Source organism: Mobula hypostoma, chromosome 24, assembly GCF_963921235.1.
Source record: "Mobula hypostoma chromosome 24, sMobHyp1.1, whole genome shotgun sequence".
Classification (NCBI taxonomy): Eukaryota; Metazoa; Chordata; class Chondrichthyes; order Myliobatiformes; family Myliobatidae; genus Mobula; species Mobula hypostoma.
This window is the reverse complement of record NC_086120.1, coordinates 51,550,159-51,570,377: the sequence shown is the minus strand read 5'-3', so window position 1 is coordinate 51,570,377 and position 20,219 is coordinate 51,550,159. Positions and strand designations below refer to the sequence as shown.

The following is a 20,219-nucleotide window of genomic DNA, read 5'->3' as shown; positions in this document are numbered from 1 at the left end:
TACCCATCAGAATAAAAGGTAAAGATAACAAGTGTAGGGAACCTTGGTTTTCAAGAGATATTGAGGCCCTGATTAGGGTATAACATGTATAGGCAAGTAGGAACAAATGCAGTTTTTACGGAGTACAAGAAATGCAAGAGAACACTTAAGAAAGAAATCAGGAGGGCTAAAAGAAGGCATGAGGTTGTTCTATCAGACAAGGTGAAGGAGAATCCTAAAGGATTACACAGGCATGTTTAAAGCAAAAGGATTGCAAGGGACAAAATTGGTCCTTTGGAAGACCAGAGTGGTAATCCATGTTTGGGGATTTTAAATGCATTCTCTGTAACTGTACAGAAGTGAGGCAAAGTGGCATCAACTTCATGGACCCTGTACAGATTACAGAGGAGGAGGTGTTTGCAACCCTGAGGTAAATCAGGGTGGATAAATCCCCAGAGCCTAACAAGGTGTTCCATCAGACCCTACTGGAGGCAAGTACAAAAATTGCTGGACCCCTAGTAGAGATATTAAAAACGTCTTTAGTGACAGGAGAGGTTCCAGAGGATTGGAGAATTGGAGCCAATGTTGTTCTGCTGTTTAAAAAAGACTCAAACAGAAACCATGAAATTATAGGCTGAAGAGCCTGACATCAATTGTAGAAAGTTATTGGAAGGTATTCTAAGGGGTCGAATATATTTGGATAGACATGGACTGATTAAGGATTGTCAGTGTGGCTTTGTGCATGTAAGGTCATATCTAACCAATCTTACAGAGTTTTTTGAGGAAGTTACAAGGAAAGTAGATGAAGGCAAGGCAGTGGATGTTGTCTCAATGGAGGTTAGGAAGGCATTTGACGAGCAGCCACATGGGAGGCTGGTCAAGAAGGTTCAGCCGCTTGAGGTGGTAAATTGGATTAGACATTGGCTTCGTGGGAGAAGACAGAGTGGTAGTAGAGGGTTGCCTGTCTGAATGGAGGTCCGTGACTCGTGTGCCACCAGGATCAGTGCTGAGCCCTTTGTTATTTGTCATCTTTATCAATGATCTGTATGATAATGTGGTTAACTAGATCAGCAAATTTGCGGAGGACGCCAAGATTGAGGGTGTAGGAAGGCTATCATAGCTTGCACTTCGGTAGGACCAACCAGGGGAGGTCTAGCATGGTGAACGGTAGGGCACTGGAGAGTGTGGGAGAACAATGGGATCTGGGAATACAAGGTACACAATTTGTTGAAAGTAGTGTCACAGTTAGATAGGATCATAAAGAAAGCTTCTGGCACTTTGCCCTTCATAAATCAATGTATTGAATACAGATGTCGGGATGTTATGTTGAAGTTGTATAAGACGTTGGTGAGGCCTAATTTGGAGTATTGTGTGCAGGAAAGATGTAAATAAGGTTGGAAGATTGCAGAGAAAATTTACGAGGATGTTGCTGGGTCTGGAGGGCCCGAGTTATAAGGAAAGATTGAATAGGTTTGGACTGTATTCCTTAGAACATAGAAGATTGAGGTAGGATTTGATAGAGGTATACAGAATTATGAGGGTGTAGATAAGGTAAATACAAGCAGGCTTTTTCCACTGAGGTTGGGTGGGACTACAACCAGAGGTCATGGGTTAAGGGTGAAGGGGAGAAGTTTAAGGGGAACATAAACTTCTTCACTCAGAGGGTCGTGAAAGTGTGGAACGAGCTGCCAGCACAAGTGGTGCATGCGAGCTCAATTTCAACACTTAAGAGAAGTTTGGGCAGGTACATGGATGGTAGGGGTATGGAGGGCTATGGTTCTGGTGTAGGTCATGGAAGGTAGGGATATGGAGGGCTATTGTCTCGGTGCGGGCTGATGGGTCCTGGCAGTTTAAATGTTTCAGTATGCACTAGATGGGCCAAAGGGCCTGTTCCTGTGCTGTACTTTTCTCTGACCCCATGACTCAATGACTGATCCAGACTGACCCAAGCCCAACACCAACAGCAGTGGAACCCTCAGTAACCACTTTCTTAGAACAGTATGTTCGTGGTCTTCTGCTGCCGTAGCCCATCCACTTCAAGGTTCGAGATGTGTGTTCAGAGATGCTCTTCTGCACGCCACTGTTGTAAAGCGTGGTTATCTGAGTTACTGTCACCTTCCTGGCAGGCTGAGCCAGTCTTGTCATTCTCCTCAGACCTCTCATTGACACGGCATTTTTGCCTACAGAACGGCCACTCACTGGATGTTTTTTTTTGTTTTTCACACCATTCTCTCTAAACTCTAGAGACTGTTGTGCATGAAGATCTCAGGAGATCAGCAGCTTCTGAGATCCTCAAACCACCCTGTCTGGCACCAATAATCATTCCACAGTCAAAGTCACTTAGATCACATCTCTTCCCCATTCTGATGTTTGGTCTGAACAACAACTGAACCTCTTGAACATGTCTGCATGCTTTTATTCATTGAGTTGTTGCCACATGATTGACTGATTAGATAATGGTATTAGCATACAGTGTACGTAATAAAGTGGCCACTGAGTGTATGTAGAGAGCTGGGGGTCACCGTCCAGTCTCCCAGGGACAGTCTCTCCACAATGTCACACTGAACCAAAAATCAGTACAAGCCTCAAACTGAAGCTGTTTGACACAGCAGACGAATGTGTGATTTATGACAGGTTTAACCCAAACTATGGCAGCAATGAACTGAGAAAGTAGAGGAAATACGGAGTTGGTCGGGCAGCATCTATGGGAAGGGAGAAACAGATCAGATTGATAACCATTCGTCAGAACTGGGCATGGCAAAGATGAGTGACTTTCCCAGTGTCAAGTGTGTGAGTGACCTGGATAGGTCTATTGTATCGTGGAAACATTGGAAACAATTTAAAGATTAGATTTTTTTGTCACATGTACATTGAAACATTGGAGGAAACTAGCACCTGGAGGAAACCTACATGGTCATGGGGAGAATACACAAACTCTTTATCGGCAACAGTGGGAATCAAACCTGATCTTACAGCTTGCACCATAAAGTGTTTCTTCACTCACCACGATGGACAGAAATTATCACACAAATGTAAACAGAAAACAAAATAAATATTCTATAATTTGTGGATCTAACATACCATTTTCTCTTTCTCTTTCTGTCTCCCTCTCTCATCAGAGAACAAATACATCAACTGGTCATCCCAGCTCGTTGATGGTTACCATGGCAAACCCTGGTGTGACTGGCCATGGGCTTGGAGGTTACTCCACCGGTGTGACTGGTAAGAATGTTGGCTGTTTAGTGTGGCTTGGGTATTCAAATTAATTATAATTCTGTTCTCCATAGTGATAGGTTTGTAAACATGAGTTTGGAGGTTACTGGTTTCTATAGAGTGAAGCTCCCTCTATACTATCCCTCAGTCATCACCAGGGTACATGTTAGATACAGAATGAAGCAACCCATCACAAAGTCCTGGAGTCAGGCACAGCGTGACGCTCCCCCTACACTGTCCCGTGACAAAGACAAAAGGACACATACTTCCTTACTCCTCCAAAAGCATGATCCCACAATTTTGAAATTGTGTCCGTTTGTGCAGAGAAACATTTTGGGCTGAAGCAAAGGGGAGTGTTTGTGAAGGGCCCGCTTGATGAATCTCACAGACTAGGAAGTGGTTAATTACAGCACCGGAGAGCATGGAGTCACCCGCTGAGTCCCAGGTCCCAGCACTGTCAGACGCAGTGTAGTGCTGCCACCTGGTGGCCATGTGAGCTCAGTCCCAAACACAGCAGATACAAACCTGAGATTCATTTTCTTGCAGGTATTCACAGTAAATACAAAGAAACACAATAGAATCATTGAAAGACTGCAAACAACAAGGCAGACAACCAACTAATCTGCAAAAGATAACAAACTGCAGATACAAAAAGGAAAAAAACAAATAATAATAATAATAATAATAATAAATAAGCAATAAATGTTCAGAACGAGATGGAGTCCTTGAAAGTGAGTGCATGGGTTGTGGGAACACACGTCAACGTTGCTGGTGAACGCAGCAGGCCAGGCAGCATCTCGGCCTGAAACATCGACTGTACCTCTTCCTAGAGATGCTGCCTGGCCTGCTGCGTTCACCAGCAACTCTGATGTGTGTTGCTTGAATTTCCAGCATCTGCAGAATTCCTGTTGTTGCATGGGTTGTGGGAACATTTCAGGGATGGGGTAAGTGATGTTGAGTGATGTTATCACCTTTGATTTAAGCCTAAAGGCTGAGGGATAATAATTGTTGTTGAACCTGGTGGTGTGAATTCTGAGGCTCCTGGACCTCCTTCTTGATGGCAGCAACAAGAAGAGAGCATGGCCTTAGGTGGTGGGGGCCCTTGATGATGGATGCTGCTTTCCTGCGACAGCGCTCCATATAGACGTGCTGAATGGTGGAGAGGGTTTTACACGTGATGGGCCATTTCCACTTCTCTTTGTAGGATTTTCCATTCCGGGGTGTATCAGCTGGCCCCTCCGTGCTGTGATAGCGGACCAGGACTGCAAACTGGTGCTCTCCCAAGTCCTGTCTTCCAGAGCTGTTGACTGAACCTGGTGGAGAACGCTGGGTCGTGCAGAATCTGTGGGGAGAAAATGATACTGGCTGGATCAGGAGGAGCTCCTCTTGTCTGCAGCCTGATACAGGCAGAGCTCTCCAGTTCCAGCAGAGAGAGTGAATCGTCTAATTTAATATCCGGAAGACCATAAGACATGGGAGCATAATTAGGCCATTTGGCCGACTGAGTTTGCTCTGATATTTCATCTTGGCTGATTTATTACCACCTGGTTCAAGAACATTTACTACCCTCAACCCTCACGCTTGTGAACAAAAGGGGACAACTTTAGTCATTTAAGGGCTCTTTACCTTGCTATTTCATGCTTGTTCTTTATTACTATTTATTTATGTCTGCACTTACACAGTTCGTTGTCCATTGATCCTGTTTACAGTTACTGTTCTATAGATTTGCTAAGTATGCCCGCAGAAAAAGAATCTCATGGTTGTAGGTGTTGACGTGTGTGTATCCTGATAATCGGAGCCCCATTCTCCTGCCTTTCCCCTGTAACCTTTAACACCTTGACTAACCAAGAACCTATCAGCCTCTGCTTTAAATATACCCAATGACTTGGCCTCCACAGCCATCTGTGGCAATGAATTCCACAGATTCATCATCCTCTGGCTAAAGAAATTCCTCCTCATCTCTCTTCTAAAGGGATTGTTTGTGTTCCGAGGCTGTGCTCTTTGGTCCGAGACTCCCCCACTATAGGAAGCATCCTCTCCATGTCCACTCCATGTAGGGCTTGTAGGTTTCAATTAGATACCCCCTCCTCCTCCTAAACTCCCATGAGTACAGGCCCAGGGCCATCCCATGTTAACCCTTTCATTCCCAGGATCATATCATGCCCAAACAGTTAATGGGTTATGTTCTCCAGAGAATTTTGGACTAACTAAATCTTCTTCCTTCACAAAATGCTTACCCTGCAATGAAAGGGTCCTGGTGAAGGATCTCAGTCTGGAACACTGACAGTTTGTACTTCTCCATAGATGCTGCCTGACCTACTGATTTCCTCCAGCATTTTGTTTGTGTTGCTCTGAATTTCCAGCATGTGCAGAATCTCTTGTGTTTCGAGTGTTTATCCAGTTCCTGTCTCCTCTTCTTAAGACCTCATCACCCCTACTGGGCATAGGCCACTAAAAACAGCTCACTGGAGTCCTCTGTCCTTGGCAAATTGTTGGCAATTTCAAATTGTCTCCAAATGTAGCCCATCTTCTTGGCATATCCTTCCTCTCCAGGGGAGAGGTCTTTGGAGCTTCTGCTAGTGTTTCTGTAGCTCTGAGTTCTTACGGGTTAGAGCTGCTCACCCCATAACCCACCCTCCTTTCACATCCAGGCTTGGGACTGTCCACGGTGGAGTTGTGTGCCTATGTGGGACATAGCAGAATTAGCCCATTTAGCACCGGGACGAGGTCTTTGGAGCTTCTGTTGGACTTTCTGTAGCTCTGGAATTTTATGGGATGGGGTTGCTGGCCCAATGCATAACCCTCCTTCTCTCATGGACAGGCTTGGGACTGTCCATGGCAGTATTACCAGTTCCTGCCTGGCTTCCAGTTCAACTCTCCCAGATCACAGTTCACTTGACTGTTGACTTCACAGTTATTCCATCACTGGAAATCCTTTCCTGTCTCCTAGGGTACTCTCTTCCTGACAACGCTCCAGTGTCTGTGTACAACCCGGCGGGGACGGCCCATCAGGACCAAGGCTCCATCTGGCACTTACGGCAACATCCTCATCAGCACCAGGCCAACCTTCAGCCCTCCGCGCACCCCTCTCTTGGGTAAGTCAAACCCTCGCCAGGCACCTTTGCAGTGACTGCTCGCTCCAAGATTCAGTTTCCAGTACATAAGTGTAAAGGAGAACAAAATAATTGTTACTCTGGATCTGATGAGCACAAAAACACAATAAGATAAAGAACACAATAAATATAAATACATAAATAGCTTACATACATAGATTGATTGGATGACCATAGAGTGGTGCTAGGCACAGGAGTGACTGACAGGGAATGATAACGTAGTGGTGGTTGTGGGTGTGGAGGGGTGGGTTACTGGGTGGAGGTGCTGATCAGCCTTCCTGCTTGGGGTAAGCAACTGTTTTCGAGTCCGGTGTTCCAGTATACCTGCTATTTGTTGGGATTGTGGGTACGACTTGGTGGTTTCAGTTGAGGAACCTGCTAATTCCAGCCTACCAACCACCACAAACAGGACTACCACCTGAACCACAACAACCTCTGCCGACAACAGCAGGATAAGTCTTTTGGCAAAACTCAGTAAGTGAGGGACGGTAATTTCACACGTGATGAACAGGAAGTCTAGTCTCTGGGAGAATCAGCCAATGGCCTCCATCCTGACCAGTACTTTACTCACCCTAAGTCCCATCTGTTCAAAGGCCCCATCTCTCCATAAACAATGATGCCGAGAGGCCCTGGATATCATCCAATCAGCACCGACTCACAACTGCAGGGGCTTCCCCAGTTGGATTAACAGTTGTCTGATCCAAGAGTCTGTGTTTACGGCTTATGGGAAGGGAAAACGAGGACCAGAGAGGGCGTGCTGGAGGGAGCACTATCCGGGAGAGAGGCCGTTACCAGAAGGAAGGAGGGACACTCTTCAACTGAGGTGGCACTTTCTGGAGGGGGGGAGGGAGGCGGTGCTTGTACAATGGAGGGAGGGAATACTGTCCAAAGGAGGGAGCAAGGGATTGAGAAAGAAAGAGGAGGAGGAAGGGAGAGAGGGAGCACTCTCCCAGGGATGGACATAAATTGGTCCCAGGCCCCACCCCTACCCTTCCCTTGCTCCCTTCCTCCCACCCTACCCCCTTCCTCCCTCACTCATCCACTTCCTCACTCGCCCCTCACTCCCTCCTCCTCCTCCATTCCCCTCGGGTTCTAACCTTTGCCTCTTTCCACCCCACCCGCAGGGTCAGCAGCCCCTCCCAGCTGCCCCACTCGCCCTTCCCGATGGTCAGCGTCAAGTCGGAGCGGGCGTCCCCCCACAGCGACAGCTCCGGCGGTGGCAGCGGCTTGTTCCAGCACCTCGGATCCTGCAACGACCCCAAGGATTACGGCAAGGCCTTCGCATGCCCGATCGTGCTGAGCCGGCCACAGTCGGTGGGCGAAGACGGTCTCAGCGCCAAGCGGCTGCGCCTCGCCGACCGGTGGCAGAGATGACGGATTGAGTGGCGGCTACCGGTCCCGTTCCCGGGCAAGAGCCGTCCGCCACCTCGAACCCTCCGGGAACCAGGCTGGCGACTCTCCGGCACCTCCTCCCGCAGCCTCAGCGAACTGGAGGACAAACCTTCGGCGCTCCTTCTTTTCCAGGGTCACTGGGGGCAGTTCCCCTCCCACCCCCTGCCCCGTGTCTCGGTTCTCCGGTCATCTAGTGTTTAGGATTCGCCGCTTTCACCGCCATTCTCCAGGTTCAATTCCCCATCAGGGAAACAAGTTTCGGAAACGGCCTGGTTCTGCTCGCGTGTCTTCTGGTCGCCACTGGCCAGGCGAGGTCCTGAGCTCCGTTCCTGGTTCAGGGCCGATGGTCCAGGAAGGCGATCGGTGGGTGAGTGAAGTTCACGGCCACTGGGCACCCCTCTCTCTCCACTCACCCACCCGCCGCTGGTCTGTACCGCCGGAGGTGTTAATGCCCTGACCCTCCTGTTGCACCGGCCTGGGGAATGGACGAACCTAAAGACACTGCCCACCGGACCAGCTACCTCAATGCTGCTGGGGTGGACAGCCAGGTCTGGGGATGCATTCCTGCCGCCACTGGTTGGGACAGGGGCATCAACCAGCGGGGATGGGGGAGGGATCGCAAAGGGGACCCAACACCAGACTCACTGCGCCAATTTATGGCGAAAGGGCAGGCGGGGGAGCACCCGTCTGATACAAGGTGGGCGCTGGAGCGCTGGAGGGGCTGCGCACACACCCCCGAGAGCGCTTCCCAGAGGCGGATCCCCAGGCCAACGGCCCACGGCCGGAACGGCGGTCCCGGCATAGATCTCCCACCCCAGCAGCGGCGAGATGCGAGACGGGGCAAAATCCCGCCAGACGGAAGGCGAGGGTTCGCGGGACACCTCAAGACCAAGGTACTCCGCTACAGAGATCTCCCCAGGGGCGTCGGACTATTCAACTCTCGGTGAAGGAAGTGTCTGGGGTCAGTCCCGAGTTTCTTGACCTCTCGTGGTCGCTACAAGTTCCTCCCGGGAATCGCGGTCTTTGACGATTGTGTTTTGTTTAACGTTGGCCTGATTCAAAAAGTGGTCATTTTTGGTTAAATTCCCTTATGTTTATTTTTAAAAGTGAAAGTTTCTTCGCAGTGCGAACGGACTTTAGAGTCACTTTCTCTCTTCCTTTTGTATCATGTGGGACCCGGTTAATGCCGGGGTGCGTCGGGCAAACTGTGCAAGGTCACCATCAGCTCCTGGCTCCGGGGGCGTGGTTCAACCAACTACCTGATGCTCGCTAGCCCAGGTGAATGAGAACCTCCTCGTCCTCCCCTACCTACCTCCCCCTCCACCCTGTCCTCATCTCCTCGTCCTCCCCTACCTGCCTCCCCCTCCACCCTGTCCTCATCTCCTCGTCCTCCCCTACCTGCCTCTCCCTCCACCCTGTCCTCATCTCCTCGTCCTCCCCTACCTGCCTCCCCCTCCACCCTGTCCTCATCTCCTCATCCTCCCCTACCTGCCTCCCCCTCCACCCTGTCCTTATCTCCTCTCCCCTTCCTTACACCTCCTGGTCACCCACCCTCTCCTCCCGTGTCAATGGATCAGAACCTCACTGGAAATTACGGAAGGAGGAGGAATTACGGGTGGAGGGGAGAGTAATAGGAGGAGGAGAGAGTTACGGGTGGAGGGGAGAGTTATAGGAGGAGGGAGAGTGGTTACGGGAGGAGGGGGAGTTACGAGTGGAGGAGAGAGTTACGGGAGGAGGGGAGTTACGGGTGAAGGGTAGAGTTATAGGAAGAGGGGAAGTTACGGGTGGAGGGGAGAGTTACGTGAGGAAGCAGACTTCCGGGAGGAGATCTTTCCAGAAGAGGACTGAGTATAACAAGGTCTGTACGGAGCGGTATGCACTATGCAGGGGCAGTGTGGAGCCGCTAACTCAGGCAGATGGATCGGTTGGGAGTTGCTGGCGGAGATTTGAGAGAAGTTTTCTAGATTCGGTGCTTTGGGCCGCTCACACCAGCAGTGAGGGACCTTGAGGCGGAGAGAAACTCCTAACCCCTCCTTCCCACCTTCCAGAGGTTCAAACCGACACTACCTGACTATGTACCACCTTGGAGGGTTTCCAGAAGGTTCTCGAGCATGGCAAATGTTGATTTTTCATGCCCAATCGACGCACATCAAACTCCTCGGAATTGAGGGGATTCTTCCGTGAAATCACTGTTTTATTAAGTTAACAAAAAAAACAAATAAAGTTCTTATTGCGATTTCTGGTTCCGTGTTCCGTCTGTCTTAATCCCGCCGCCGCCCCCCGCCAAATACCGGAGCGGTGGAGTCGCGAGGCAGGGAGGCAACTTTCCCACGCGGAGCCCATTCAAGGATGAAATCCTCGGAGGGCCCGGTTTAATACAAACCGTCTCGGGGTTTAATGTTGGGTGCAGACCCGCTGGGTGATTCTCACACCCTCTGACGCATCAGGCAGCAGCAATCTATTGGCATTGGTTTTTTATTGTTACACGTACCAAGATACGGTGAAAAGCTTGTCTTGTGGACGCAGGAAGGAAACACGGATGGGTGTTTGCCTCCCACCTGCCAGGGTCCTGAAGTGGGAAGGTGAACAGCCAGAAGTTGTGGTACATATTGGTACCAACGACATAGGTAGGAAAAGGGAGGAAGTCCTGAAAACAGACCTCAGGGAGTTAGGAAGGAAGTTGAGAAGCAGGACCACAAAGGTAGTAATCTCGGAATTACTGCCTATGCTATGTGACAGTGAGTATAGGAATAGAGTGAGGTGGAGGATAAATGTGCGGCTGAGGGATTGGAGCAGGAGGCAAGGATTCAGATTTCTGGATCTTTGGGACAGGTGTGACCTGTACAAAAAGGACGGGTTGCACTTGAATCCCAGGGGTCTAAAATCCTGGCAGGAGGTTTGCTAAGGCTACTGGGGAGAGTTTAAACTAGAATTGTTGGGGGGTGGGAACCAAACTGAAGAGACAGAGGAAAGGGCAGTTGGCTCACAAATAGAGAAAGCTTGTAGACAGTGTGAGAGGGAGGACAGGCAGGTGATAGAGAAGGGATGCACTCAGACCGATGGTTTGAGGTGTGTCTATTTTAATGCAAGGAGTATCATGAACAAAGCGGATGAGTTCAGAGCGTGGATCAGTACTTGGAGCTATGATGTTGCGGCCATTACAGAGACTTGGATGGCTCAGGGGTATGAATGGCTACTTAGACTACCAGGCTTTAGATATTTCAGAAAGGACAGGGAGGGAGGCAAAAGAGGTGGGGGCATGGCACTGCTGATCGGAGATAGTGTCACGCCTGCAGAAAAGGAGGAAGTCATGGAGGGATTGTCTACTGAGTCTCTGTGGGTGGAAGTTAGAAACTGGAAGGGGTCAATAACTCTACTGGATATTTTTTATAGACCACCCAATAGTAACAGGGACATCGAGGAGCAGATAGGGAGACAGATTCTGGAAAGGTGTAATAATAACAGGGTTGTTGTGGTGTGAGATTTTAATTCCTCAAATATTGATTGGCATCTCCCTAGAGTGAGGGGTTTAGATAGGGTGGAGTTTGTTAGGTATGTTCAGGAAGGTTTCCTGACACAATATGTAGATCAGCCTCCAAGTGGAGAGGCTGTACTTGATCTGGTATTGGGAAATTAACCTGGTCAGGTGTCAGGTCTCTCAGTGGGAGAACATTTTGGAGATAGTGATCATAATTCTATCTCCTTCACATGTTAGGAAAAGGTTTAATTGGAGTAAGGGGAAATATGAAGCTATCAGGCAGGAACTTGGAAGCATAAATTGGGAACAGATGTTCTCAGGGAAATGTACGGCAGAAATGTGGCAAATGTTCAGGGGATATTAGCATGGCGTTCTGCATGGGTACGTTCCAATGAGACAGGGAAAGGATGGTAGGGTACAGGAACTGTGGTTTATAAAGGCTGTTGAAAATCTAGTCAAGAAGAAAAGAAAAGCTTACAAAAGGTTCAAAAAACTAGATAATCATAGAGATCTATAAGATTATAAGGCTAGCAGGGAGGAGCTTAAGAATGAAATTAGGAGAGTCAGAAGGGGCCATTGAGAAGGCATTGGTGGACAGGATTAAGGAAAACCCCAAGGCATTCTGCAAGTATGTGAAGAGCAAGAAGATACGACATGAGAGAATAGGACCAATCAAGTGTGACAGTGGAAAAGTGTGTATGAAACTGGAGGAGATAGCAGAGATACTTAATACTTTGCTTCAGTATTCACTGCAGAAAATTATCTTGGTGATTGTTGGGATGACTTACGGTGGACTGAAAAGCTTGAGCATATAGATATTAGGAAAGAGGATGTGCTGGAGCTTTTGGTAAGCATCAAGTTGGATGAGTTTCTGGGACTGAATCAGATATACCCGAGGCTACTGTGGGAGGCTGAGCCGCTGGCAATGATCTTGGCAATATCAGTGGGGACGGGGGAGGTTCCAGAGGGTTGGAAGGTTGCAAATGTTGTTCCCTTATTCAAGAAAGGGAGTAGAGATAGCCCAGGAAATTATAGACCAGTGAGTCATACTTCAGTGGTTGGTAAGTTGATGGAAAAGATTCTGAGAGGCAGGATCTATGAACATTTGGAGAGGCATAATATGATTAGAAATAGTCAGCATAGCTTTGTCAAAGGCAGGTCGTGCCTTACAAGCCTGAGTGAATTTTTTGAGGATGTGACTAAACATATTGATGAAGGTAGAGCAGTGGATGTGGTGTATATGGATTTCAGTAAGGCATTTGATAAGGTACCGCATGCAGGGCTTATTGAGAAAGTAAGGAGGCATGGGCCAAGGGGACCTTGCTTTGTGGATCCAGAAATGGCTTGCATACAGAAGGCAAAGAGTGATTGTAGACGGGTCATATTCTGCATGGAGGTAGGTGACCAGTGGTGTGCCTCAGGGATCTGTTCTGGGACCCCTTCTCTTCGTGATTTTTATTAATGACCTGGATGAGGAAGTGGAGGGTTGGGTTAGTAAATTTGCTGATGACACAAAGGGGTGTTGTGGATAGTGTGGAGGGTTGTCAAAGGTTACAGCGGGACATCAACAGGATGCAAAACTGGGCTGAAAAGTGGCAGATGGAGTTCAACCCAGATAAGTGTGAGGTTGTTCATTTTGGTAGGTCAAATATGATGGCAGAATATAGTATTAATGGTAAGACTCTTGGCAGTGTGGAGGATCAAAGAGATCTTGGGGTCTGAGTCCATAGGGCACTCAAAGCTGCTGCACAGGTTGACTCTGTGGTTAAGAAGGCATACGGTGCATTGGCCTTCATCGACCATGGGATTGAGTTCAAGAGCTGAGAGGTAGTGTTACAGCTATATAGGGAAATTAGGGAAATCAGCTAATTAGGGAAAGTGAGGAGGTGATTGATAATACCTTTAGAGAGATTGTGGATAGCACCTCTATGACAGTCCCCCTCAGAAATCGATATATCGTTTTAGATACTGTTGGAGAGGTTGACCTGACAGAGGAAGACCACAGCGAACGGGACTCTGGCACTCTGTCCAGCGCCGTGATCGAGAGAGCAAGGAGAAATGCAGTAGTTCTCGGGGATTCCACAGTGAGGGGAACAGACAAGAGATTCTGCGAGCCAGACAAGGATACCCGGATGGTGTGTTGCCTCCCTGGTGCCAGGGTATGGGATGTCTCAGATCGGGTCCAGAGTATTCTGAGGAGAGAGGGCGAGCAGCCAGAAGTCTTGGTACATGTTGGTACCAATGACATAGACAGAAAAAGAGAGGAGGTCCTGAAGGAAGATTACTGGGCGCTAGGAAGAAAATTGAAAAGCCGGACCTCCAGAGTAATAATCTCAGGATTACTGCCTGAGCCATGCACTAATGAAGTTAAGAATAGCAGAATTAAGCAGATGAATGTGTGGCTAAGTAACTGGTACAGGGTGCAGGGCTTCAAATTCTTGGATCATTGGGATCTTTTTCTGGGGGAAGTATAACTTATACAAAGACATTGGGTTAGACCTGAACTCAAAGGGCGCTAATATCCTGGTGGGATTGTTTAATATAGCTGTTAGGGAGGGTTTAAACTAAGTTGGTGGGGGAAGGAAACCAGGGTGTTAGGGTCAAGGAAGAGTAAAATAGAAATAAGTCAAAGATACTGTGCAGCAAAGATGGCAAGAAGGACAGGCAGGTGAATAGACAGGATAATTTGCTGTGCGATAGAAATATAATAAAATCGGTAACAGATACTGATCTAAATGTACTGTACTTAAATGCGTGCAGCATTAGAAATAAAGTGGATGACCTTGCTGTACAGCTACAGGTTAAAAGATATGACATTGTGGCCATCACTGAGTCATGGCTAAATGATGGATGTGATTGGGAGCTGAATATCCAAGGATACACAGTGTATAGGAAAGATAGGAAGGTAGGTAAAGGGGGTGGCGTGGCCCTGATGGTAAGCAACAATATCAAATCAATAGAAAGAAGGGACATAGGATCAGAAGAGGTAGAATCCTTATGGGTCGAGTTAAGAAATGGCAAGGGTAAAAAGACACTAATAGCAGTTATATATAGACCTCCAAACAGCAGCCGGGATGTGGACTACAAGTCACAGCTGGAAATAGAAAAAGCGTGTCAGAAGGAAAATGTCAAGATAATTATGAGGGATTTTAATATGAAAGTGGATTGGGAAAGTCAGGAAGGTACTGGATCTCAGGAGAGGGAGTTTGTAGAATGCCTACGGGATGGCTTTTTGGAGCAGCTTGTCCAGAAGCCCACCAGGGGACCGGCTGTTTTGGATTGTAATGAACCTGAGGTGATTAAGGAGCTGGAGGTAATGGAACCCCTTGGAAGTAGTGATCATAATATGATTGAATTCTGTTTCAAATTTGAAAAGGAGAAGCTGCTATCAGGTGTATCGATATTTCAGTGGAACAAAGGAAATTACAGTGGTATGAGAGAGGAACTGGCCCAAGTAGATTGGAAAAGTAAGCTAGATGGAGGGATGGTAGAGCAGAATTGGATGAAATTCCTACAAGAAATAAGGAAAGTGCAGGAAAAATATATTCCAAGAAAAAAGAAAATCATGAATGGAAAAATGGCACAAATGTGGCTAACGAGAGAGGTTAAGGCTAAAATAAAAGCAAAAGAGACGGCGTACAAGGAAGCAAAAATTAGTGGGAAAACTGAGGACTGGATGACTTTTTAAAAACTAACAGAAGGAACCTAAGAAAGTTATTAGGAAAGAAAAGATCAATTATGAAAGGAAGTTGGCAATTAACCTTATAAAGGATACTTAGAGTTTTTTTTAAATATATGAAGAGTAGAAGAGTGACACGGGTAGATATAGGACCGATTGAAAATGATGCTGGAGAAATTATAATGGGTAACAAAGAGATGGCAAAGGAACTAAATGAGTATTTTGCATCAGTCTTCACAGTGGAAGACATTAGCAACATACCTGATAGCCGGAGGTCTCAGGGAATAGAATTAGGTACAGTCAAGATTACTAGAGAGAAAGTCCTTGGGAAGCTAAATGGACTAAGAATAGATAAGTCTCCTGGACCAGATGAGGTGCACCCACGGGTTCTGAAGGAGGTGGCTTTGGAGATTGTGGAAACATTGGAAATGATCTTTCAGAAATCAATAGACTCTGGCATGGTTCTGGAGGACTGGAAGGTCGCAAATGTAGTCCCGCTGTTTAAGAAAGGAGGGAGGCAGCAAAAAGAAAATTACAGACCTATTAGTCTGACATCGGTAGTTGGAAAGTTATTGGACTCAATCCTCAAGGACGAGGTTATGAAATACCTCGAGGTTCATGACAAGATAGGCCCAAGCCAGCATGGTTTCATGAAGGGAAGATCCTGCCTCACCAACCTACTGGAATTTTTTGAGATAATCTCAAATAAGATTGACAAGGGAGAGGCTGTGGATGTTGTGTATTTGGATTTTCAAAAGGCCTTCGATAAGGTGCCGCATAAGAGGCTGCTTAATAAGATGAGAGCCCATGGAATTACAGGAAAGATATCGGAATGGGTGGAGCATTGGCTGATAGGCAGAAAGCAAAGGGTGGGAATAAAGGGATCCTATTCTGATTGTTTGCTGGTTACTAGTGGTGTTCCGCAGGGGTCGGTGTTGGGGCCGCTTCTTTTTACAATGTATATCGATGATTTAGATTATGGATTAAATGGTTTTGTGGCTAAATTTGTGGATGACACCAAGATGGGTGGAGGAGCAGGAAAGTGTTGAAGAAACGGAAAGGTTGCAGAGAGACTTGGTCAGTATAGGAGAGTGGGCAAAGAAATGGCAGATGAGATACAACGTTGAGAAATGTACAGTTGTACATTTTGGAAGAAATAATTGGGCAGATTATTATTTAGATGGAGAGAAAATTCAAAAATCGGAAGTGCAAAGAGACTTGGGGGTCCTCTTGCTGGACACCCGAAAGGTTAACCACCAGGTTGGATCGGCAGTAAGGAAAGTGAATGCTATGTTGGCATTCATTTCAGGAGGAATAGTGTATAAGAGTAAGGAGGTATTGATAAGGCTCTCTGGGGCACTGGTGAGACCTCATTTGGAATACTGTGTGCAGTTTTGGGCCTCCTATCTTAGAAGGGATGTACTGATGTTGGAGAGAGTTCAGAGAAGATTTACGAGGATGATTCCTGGAATGCAGGGGCTAACATATGAGGAGCGTTTGTCGACTCTTGGACTGTATTCATTAGAGTATAGAAGAATGAAAGGGGATCTCATAGAAACATAGAAACCATAGAAACTACAGCACAGCAACAGGCCTTTTGGCCCTTCTTGTATATGTCGAACCATTTTCTGCCTAGTCCCACATACCTGCACACGGACCATATCCCTCCATACACCTCCCATACATGTATCTGTCCAATTTATTCTTAAATGTTAAAAAAGAACCCGCATTTACCACCTCATCTGGCGGCTCATTCCATACTCCCACCACTCTCTGTGTGAAGAAGCCCCCCCCTAATGTTCCCTTTAAACTTTTCCCCCCTCACCCTTAACCCATGTCCTCTGGTTTTTTTCTCCCCTTGCCTCAGTGGAAAAAGCCTGCTTGCATTCACTCTATCTATACCCATCATAATTTTATATACCTCTATCAAATCTCCCCTCATTCTTCTACGCTCCAGGGAATAAAGTCCTAACCTATTCAACCTTTCTCTGTAACTGAGTTTCTCAAGTCCCGGCAACATCCTTGTAAACCTTCTCTGCACTCTTTCAACCTTATTTATATCCTTCCTGCAATTTGGTGACCAAAACTGAACACAATACTCCAGATTCAGCTTCACCAATGCCTTATACAACCTCATCATAACTTTCCAGCTCTTATACTCAATACTTTGATTAATAAAGGCCAATGTACCAAAAGCTCTCTTTACGACCCTATCTACCTGTGACGACACTTTTAGGGAATTTTGTATCTGTATTCCCAGATTCCTCTGTTCTACTGTTGAAAGGGTTGGACAGAGTAGATGTGAAAAGGCTGTTTCTCTTGGTGGGTGAGTCCAGGACAAGAGGCCACAGTCTCAGAATTCGAGGGTACCCATTTAAAACAGAGATGAGGAGAAATTTTTTTAGCCAGAGGGTCGTGGATCTATGGAATTCATTACCACATACAGCTGTGGAGGCCCAATCATTGAGGGTGTTTAAGAAGGAGATTGATGGGTATCTAATTAGTCAGGGTATCAAGGGATATGGGGAAAAAGCCGGAAATTGGAACTAGATGGGAGAATAGTTTAGCTCATGGTGGAGTGGCAGAGCAGACTCGATGGGCTGATTGGCCTATTTCTGCTCCCTTGCCTTGTGATCTTGTGATATAGGACCCTGGTCAGACCCCACTTGGAGTACTGTGCTCAGTTCTGGTCACCTCACTACAGGAAGGATGTGGAAACTATGGAAAGGGTGCAGAGGAGATTTACAAAGATGTTGCCTGGATTGGGGAGCATGACTTATGAGAATAAGTTGAGTGAACTTGGCCTTTTCTCCTTGGAGTGGCGGAGGATGAGAGGTGACCTGATAGAGGTGTATAAGATGATGAGAGGCATTGATTGTGTGGATAGTCAGAGGCTTTTTCCCAGGGCTAAAATGGCTAACATAAGAGGGCACAATTTTAAGGGCCTGGAAGTAGATACAGAGGAGATGTCAGGGGCAAGTTTTTTACGTAGAGAGTGGTGAGTGCGTGGGATGAGCTGCTGGCAACGGTGGTGGAGGCAGGTACGATAGGGTCTTTTAAGAGGCTCCTGGATAGGTACATGGAGCTTAGAAAAATAGAGGGCTATGGGTTACTCTGGGTAATTTCTAAAGAAAGTACATGTTCAGCACAGCATGTGATGACAGACTCCGGCGGATTGAACGAATGAGACCAATGGAAGGTCCAAGAAGGTGGTCTCTGCAAGTGTCATGGAATGCATAGAGCATGACAAGACACAGAAGACGTCCTGGTCATCCACTGCACCGAGTCCCATCTCCAGCCATCTCGACTCTTGTCTTGCCACTGGATCCAGATGGGAATTGGGAAGAGAGAGTGAGGCTGACACTGCGCAACTCTCCCTCACTTAAATCCAAATCACACGCTAGTCTCGGCACCATCACCATCACTAATGGTATCGAGGTCTTCATCGACGACAATGGACGAACAACAACATTGTGCTGTAGGTTTTTTATGTTTTTATGTTTCTAAACTGTTCATACATATGGTGTGGTATTTATTGCCTTTGTGGGGTATTGAAAACACACTCCCAGGGATATCTACATTCCAGAAATACCTAGATTTCAGGGATAGACACATTCCTGGATACCCAGATTCCAGAGATATCCAGATTCCAGGGATACCCAGATTCTGAGATAGCCAGGCAGGCATTGGGTCAGTTACAGACCAACATACTGAAACACTGTCACTGATCCCAACTCCTGGCTCTTCCCACATGTTCAAAACTTCTTTTCACTCCTGTCTCCTGCTGTGTTACTGAGCCAGTTTTCTGTCCATGTGATCACATCTATTTCCACTTCACTGCCTTCCCTCTACTCAACATGCCGGACATGTGGCATTTTCTCAAATGCCTTTCGGAGTTCCATGTCTCCCACATCAACCTTCCTTATTCCTTCATCAAGAAAAGCTTGGAATTGGAATTGGTTTATTATTGTCACAGTTTCTCTTGTCTTTCTATCCATACAGATCAATCCACACAGTGCATTGAGGTAGTACAAGGTCAAACAATAACTGAATGCAGAATGAAGTGTAACAGTTGCAGAGAAAGTGCAGTGCAGGTAAACATTAAGCTGCAAGAAGATAACAGGTAGATTGTGAGGCCGGGTCCATTTTATTGTACCAGGGAACTATTTAATAGTCTGTGTTATTTGTTCTGTAAAATTAGTTTTTAACAAATCCCTGCTGGTTTTCTTTAATCAAACCAAACTTATGCAAGTTTCTGCTAATCCAGTCTCTGATTATTTCTTCTGGAACTTCCTCCAGTGATGAGGTTTAGCTGACTGGTCTGCCAACTGATCTCTGCACTCTGATATGAAGAAGACTGGAAGAAGCTTTTTCCCAGGTCTCGGGCACTTCTCCTGAATGTACAGATGTTTCCGTGACTCTGGCCAGGGTCTCTGTAACCTCCTCCCTTACTTCCCTGAGTAAACTCAGACACTGGGCCAGTCTGATTATCTACTTTACGTGCAGCTCAACTTTCTAGTCTTCTTCTTCTTAAGCCATCACCCCTACTGGGGCTTAGGGCTCTGATGGTAGCAGTACCTATCCAAAAGTCTCTTAAAAGACCCTATCGTATCCGCCTCCACCACCATTGCCGGCAGCCCATTCCATGCACTCACCACTCTCTGAGTAAAAAACTTACCCCTGACATCTCCTCTGTACCTACTTCCCAGCACCTTAAACCTGTGCCCTCTTGTGGCATCCATTTCAGCCCTGGGGAAAAGCCTCTGACTATCCACATGATCAATGCCTCTCATCATCTTATACACCTCTATTAAGTCACTTCTCATCCTCCTTCACTCCAAGGAGAAAAGGCCAAGTTCACTCAACCTATTCTCATAAGGCATGCTCCCCAATCCAGGCAACATCCTTGTAAATCTCCTCTGCACCCTTTCTATGGTTTTCACATCCTTCCTGTAGTGAGGCGACCAGAGTTGAGCACAGTACTCCAAGTGGGGTCTGACCAGGGTCCTATATAGCTGCAACATTACCTCTCGGCTCCTAAATTCAGTTCCATGATTGATGAAGGCCAATGCACCGTATGCCTTCTTAACCACAGAGTCAACCTGTGCAGCTGCTTTGAGCATCCTATGGACTCAGACCCCAAGATCCCTCTGATCCTCCACACTGCCGAGAGTCTTACCATTAATACTATATTCTGCCATCATATTTGACCTACCAAAATGAACCACTTCACACTTATCTGGGTTGAACTCCATCTGCCACTTCTCAGCCCAGTTTTGCATCCTATCAATGTCCTGCTGTAACCTCTGACAGCTCTCCACACTATCCACAACACCTCCAACCTTTGTGTCATCAGCAAACTTAC

The 20,219-nt window shown here is 46.9% G+C and overlaps 1 protein-coding gene across 1 annotated transcript in view; it reads left to right on the top strand.

Annotated features, from left to right (window-relative positions):
- The window catches only part of mef2b (myocyte enhancer factor 2b), a 140,060-nt gene extending 132,381 nt beyond the window's left edge, over positions 1 to 7,679 (top strand). Inside the window, exons 8-10 of the mRNA XM_063032301.1 lie at positions 3,099 to 3,201; positions 6,143 to 6,287; positions 7,430 to 7,679. Coding sequence (XP_062888371.1) covers positions 3,099 to 3,201; positions 6,143 to 6,287; positions 7,430 to 7,679 — 498 coding nt within the window. The remainder of the gene's footprint in view (positions 1 to 3,098; positions 3,202 to 6,142; positions 6,288 to 7,429) is intronic.
- The last annotated feature ends 12,540 nt before the right edge of the window (positions 7,680 to 20,219 follow it).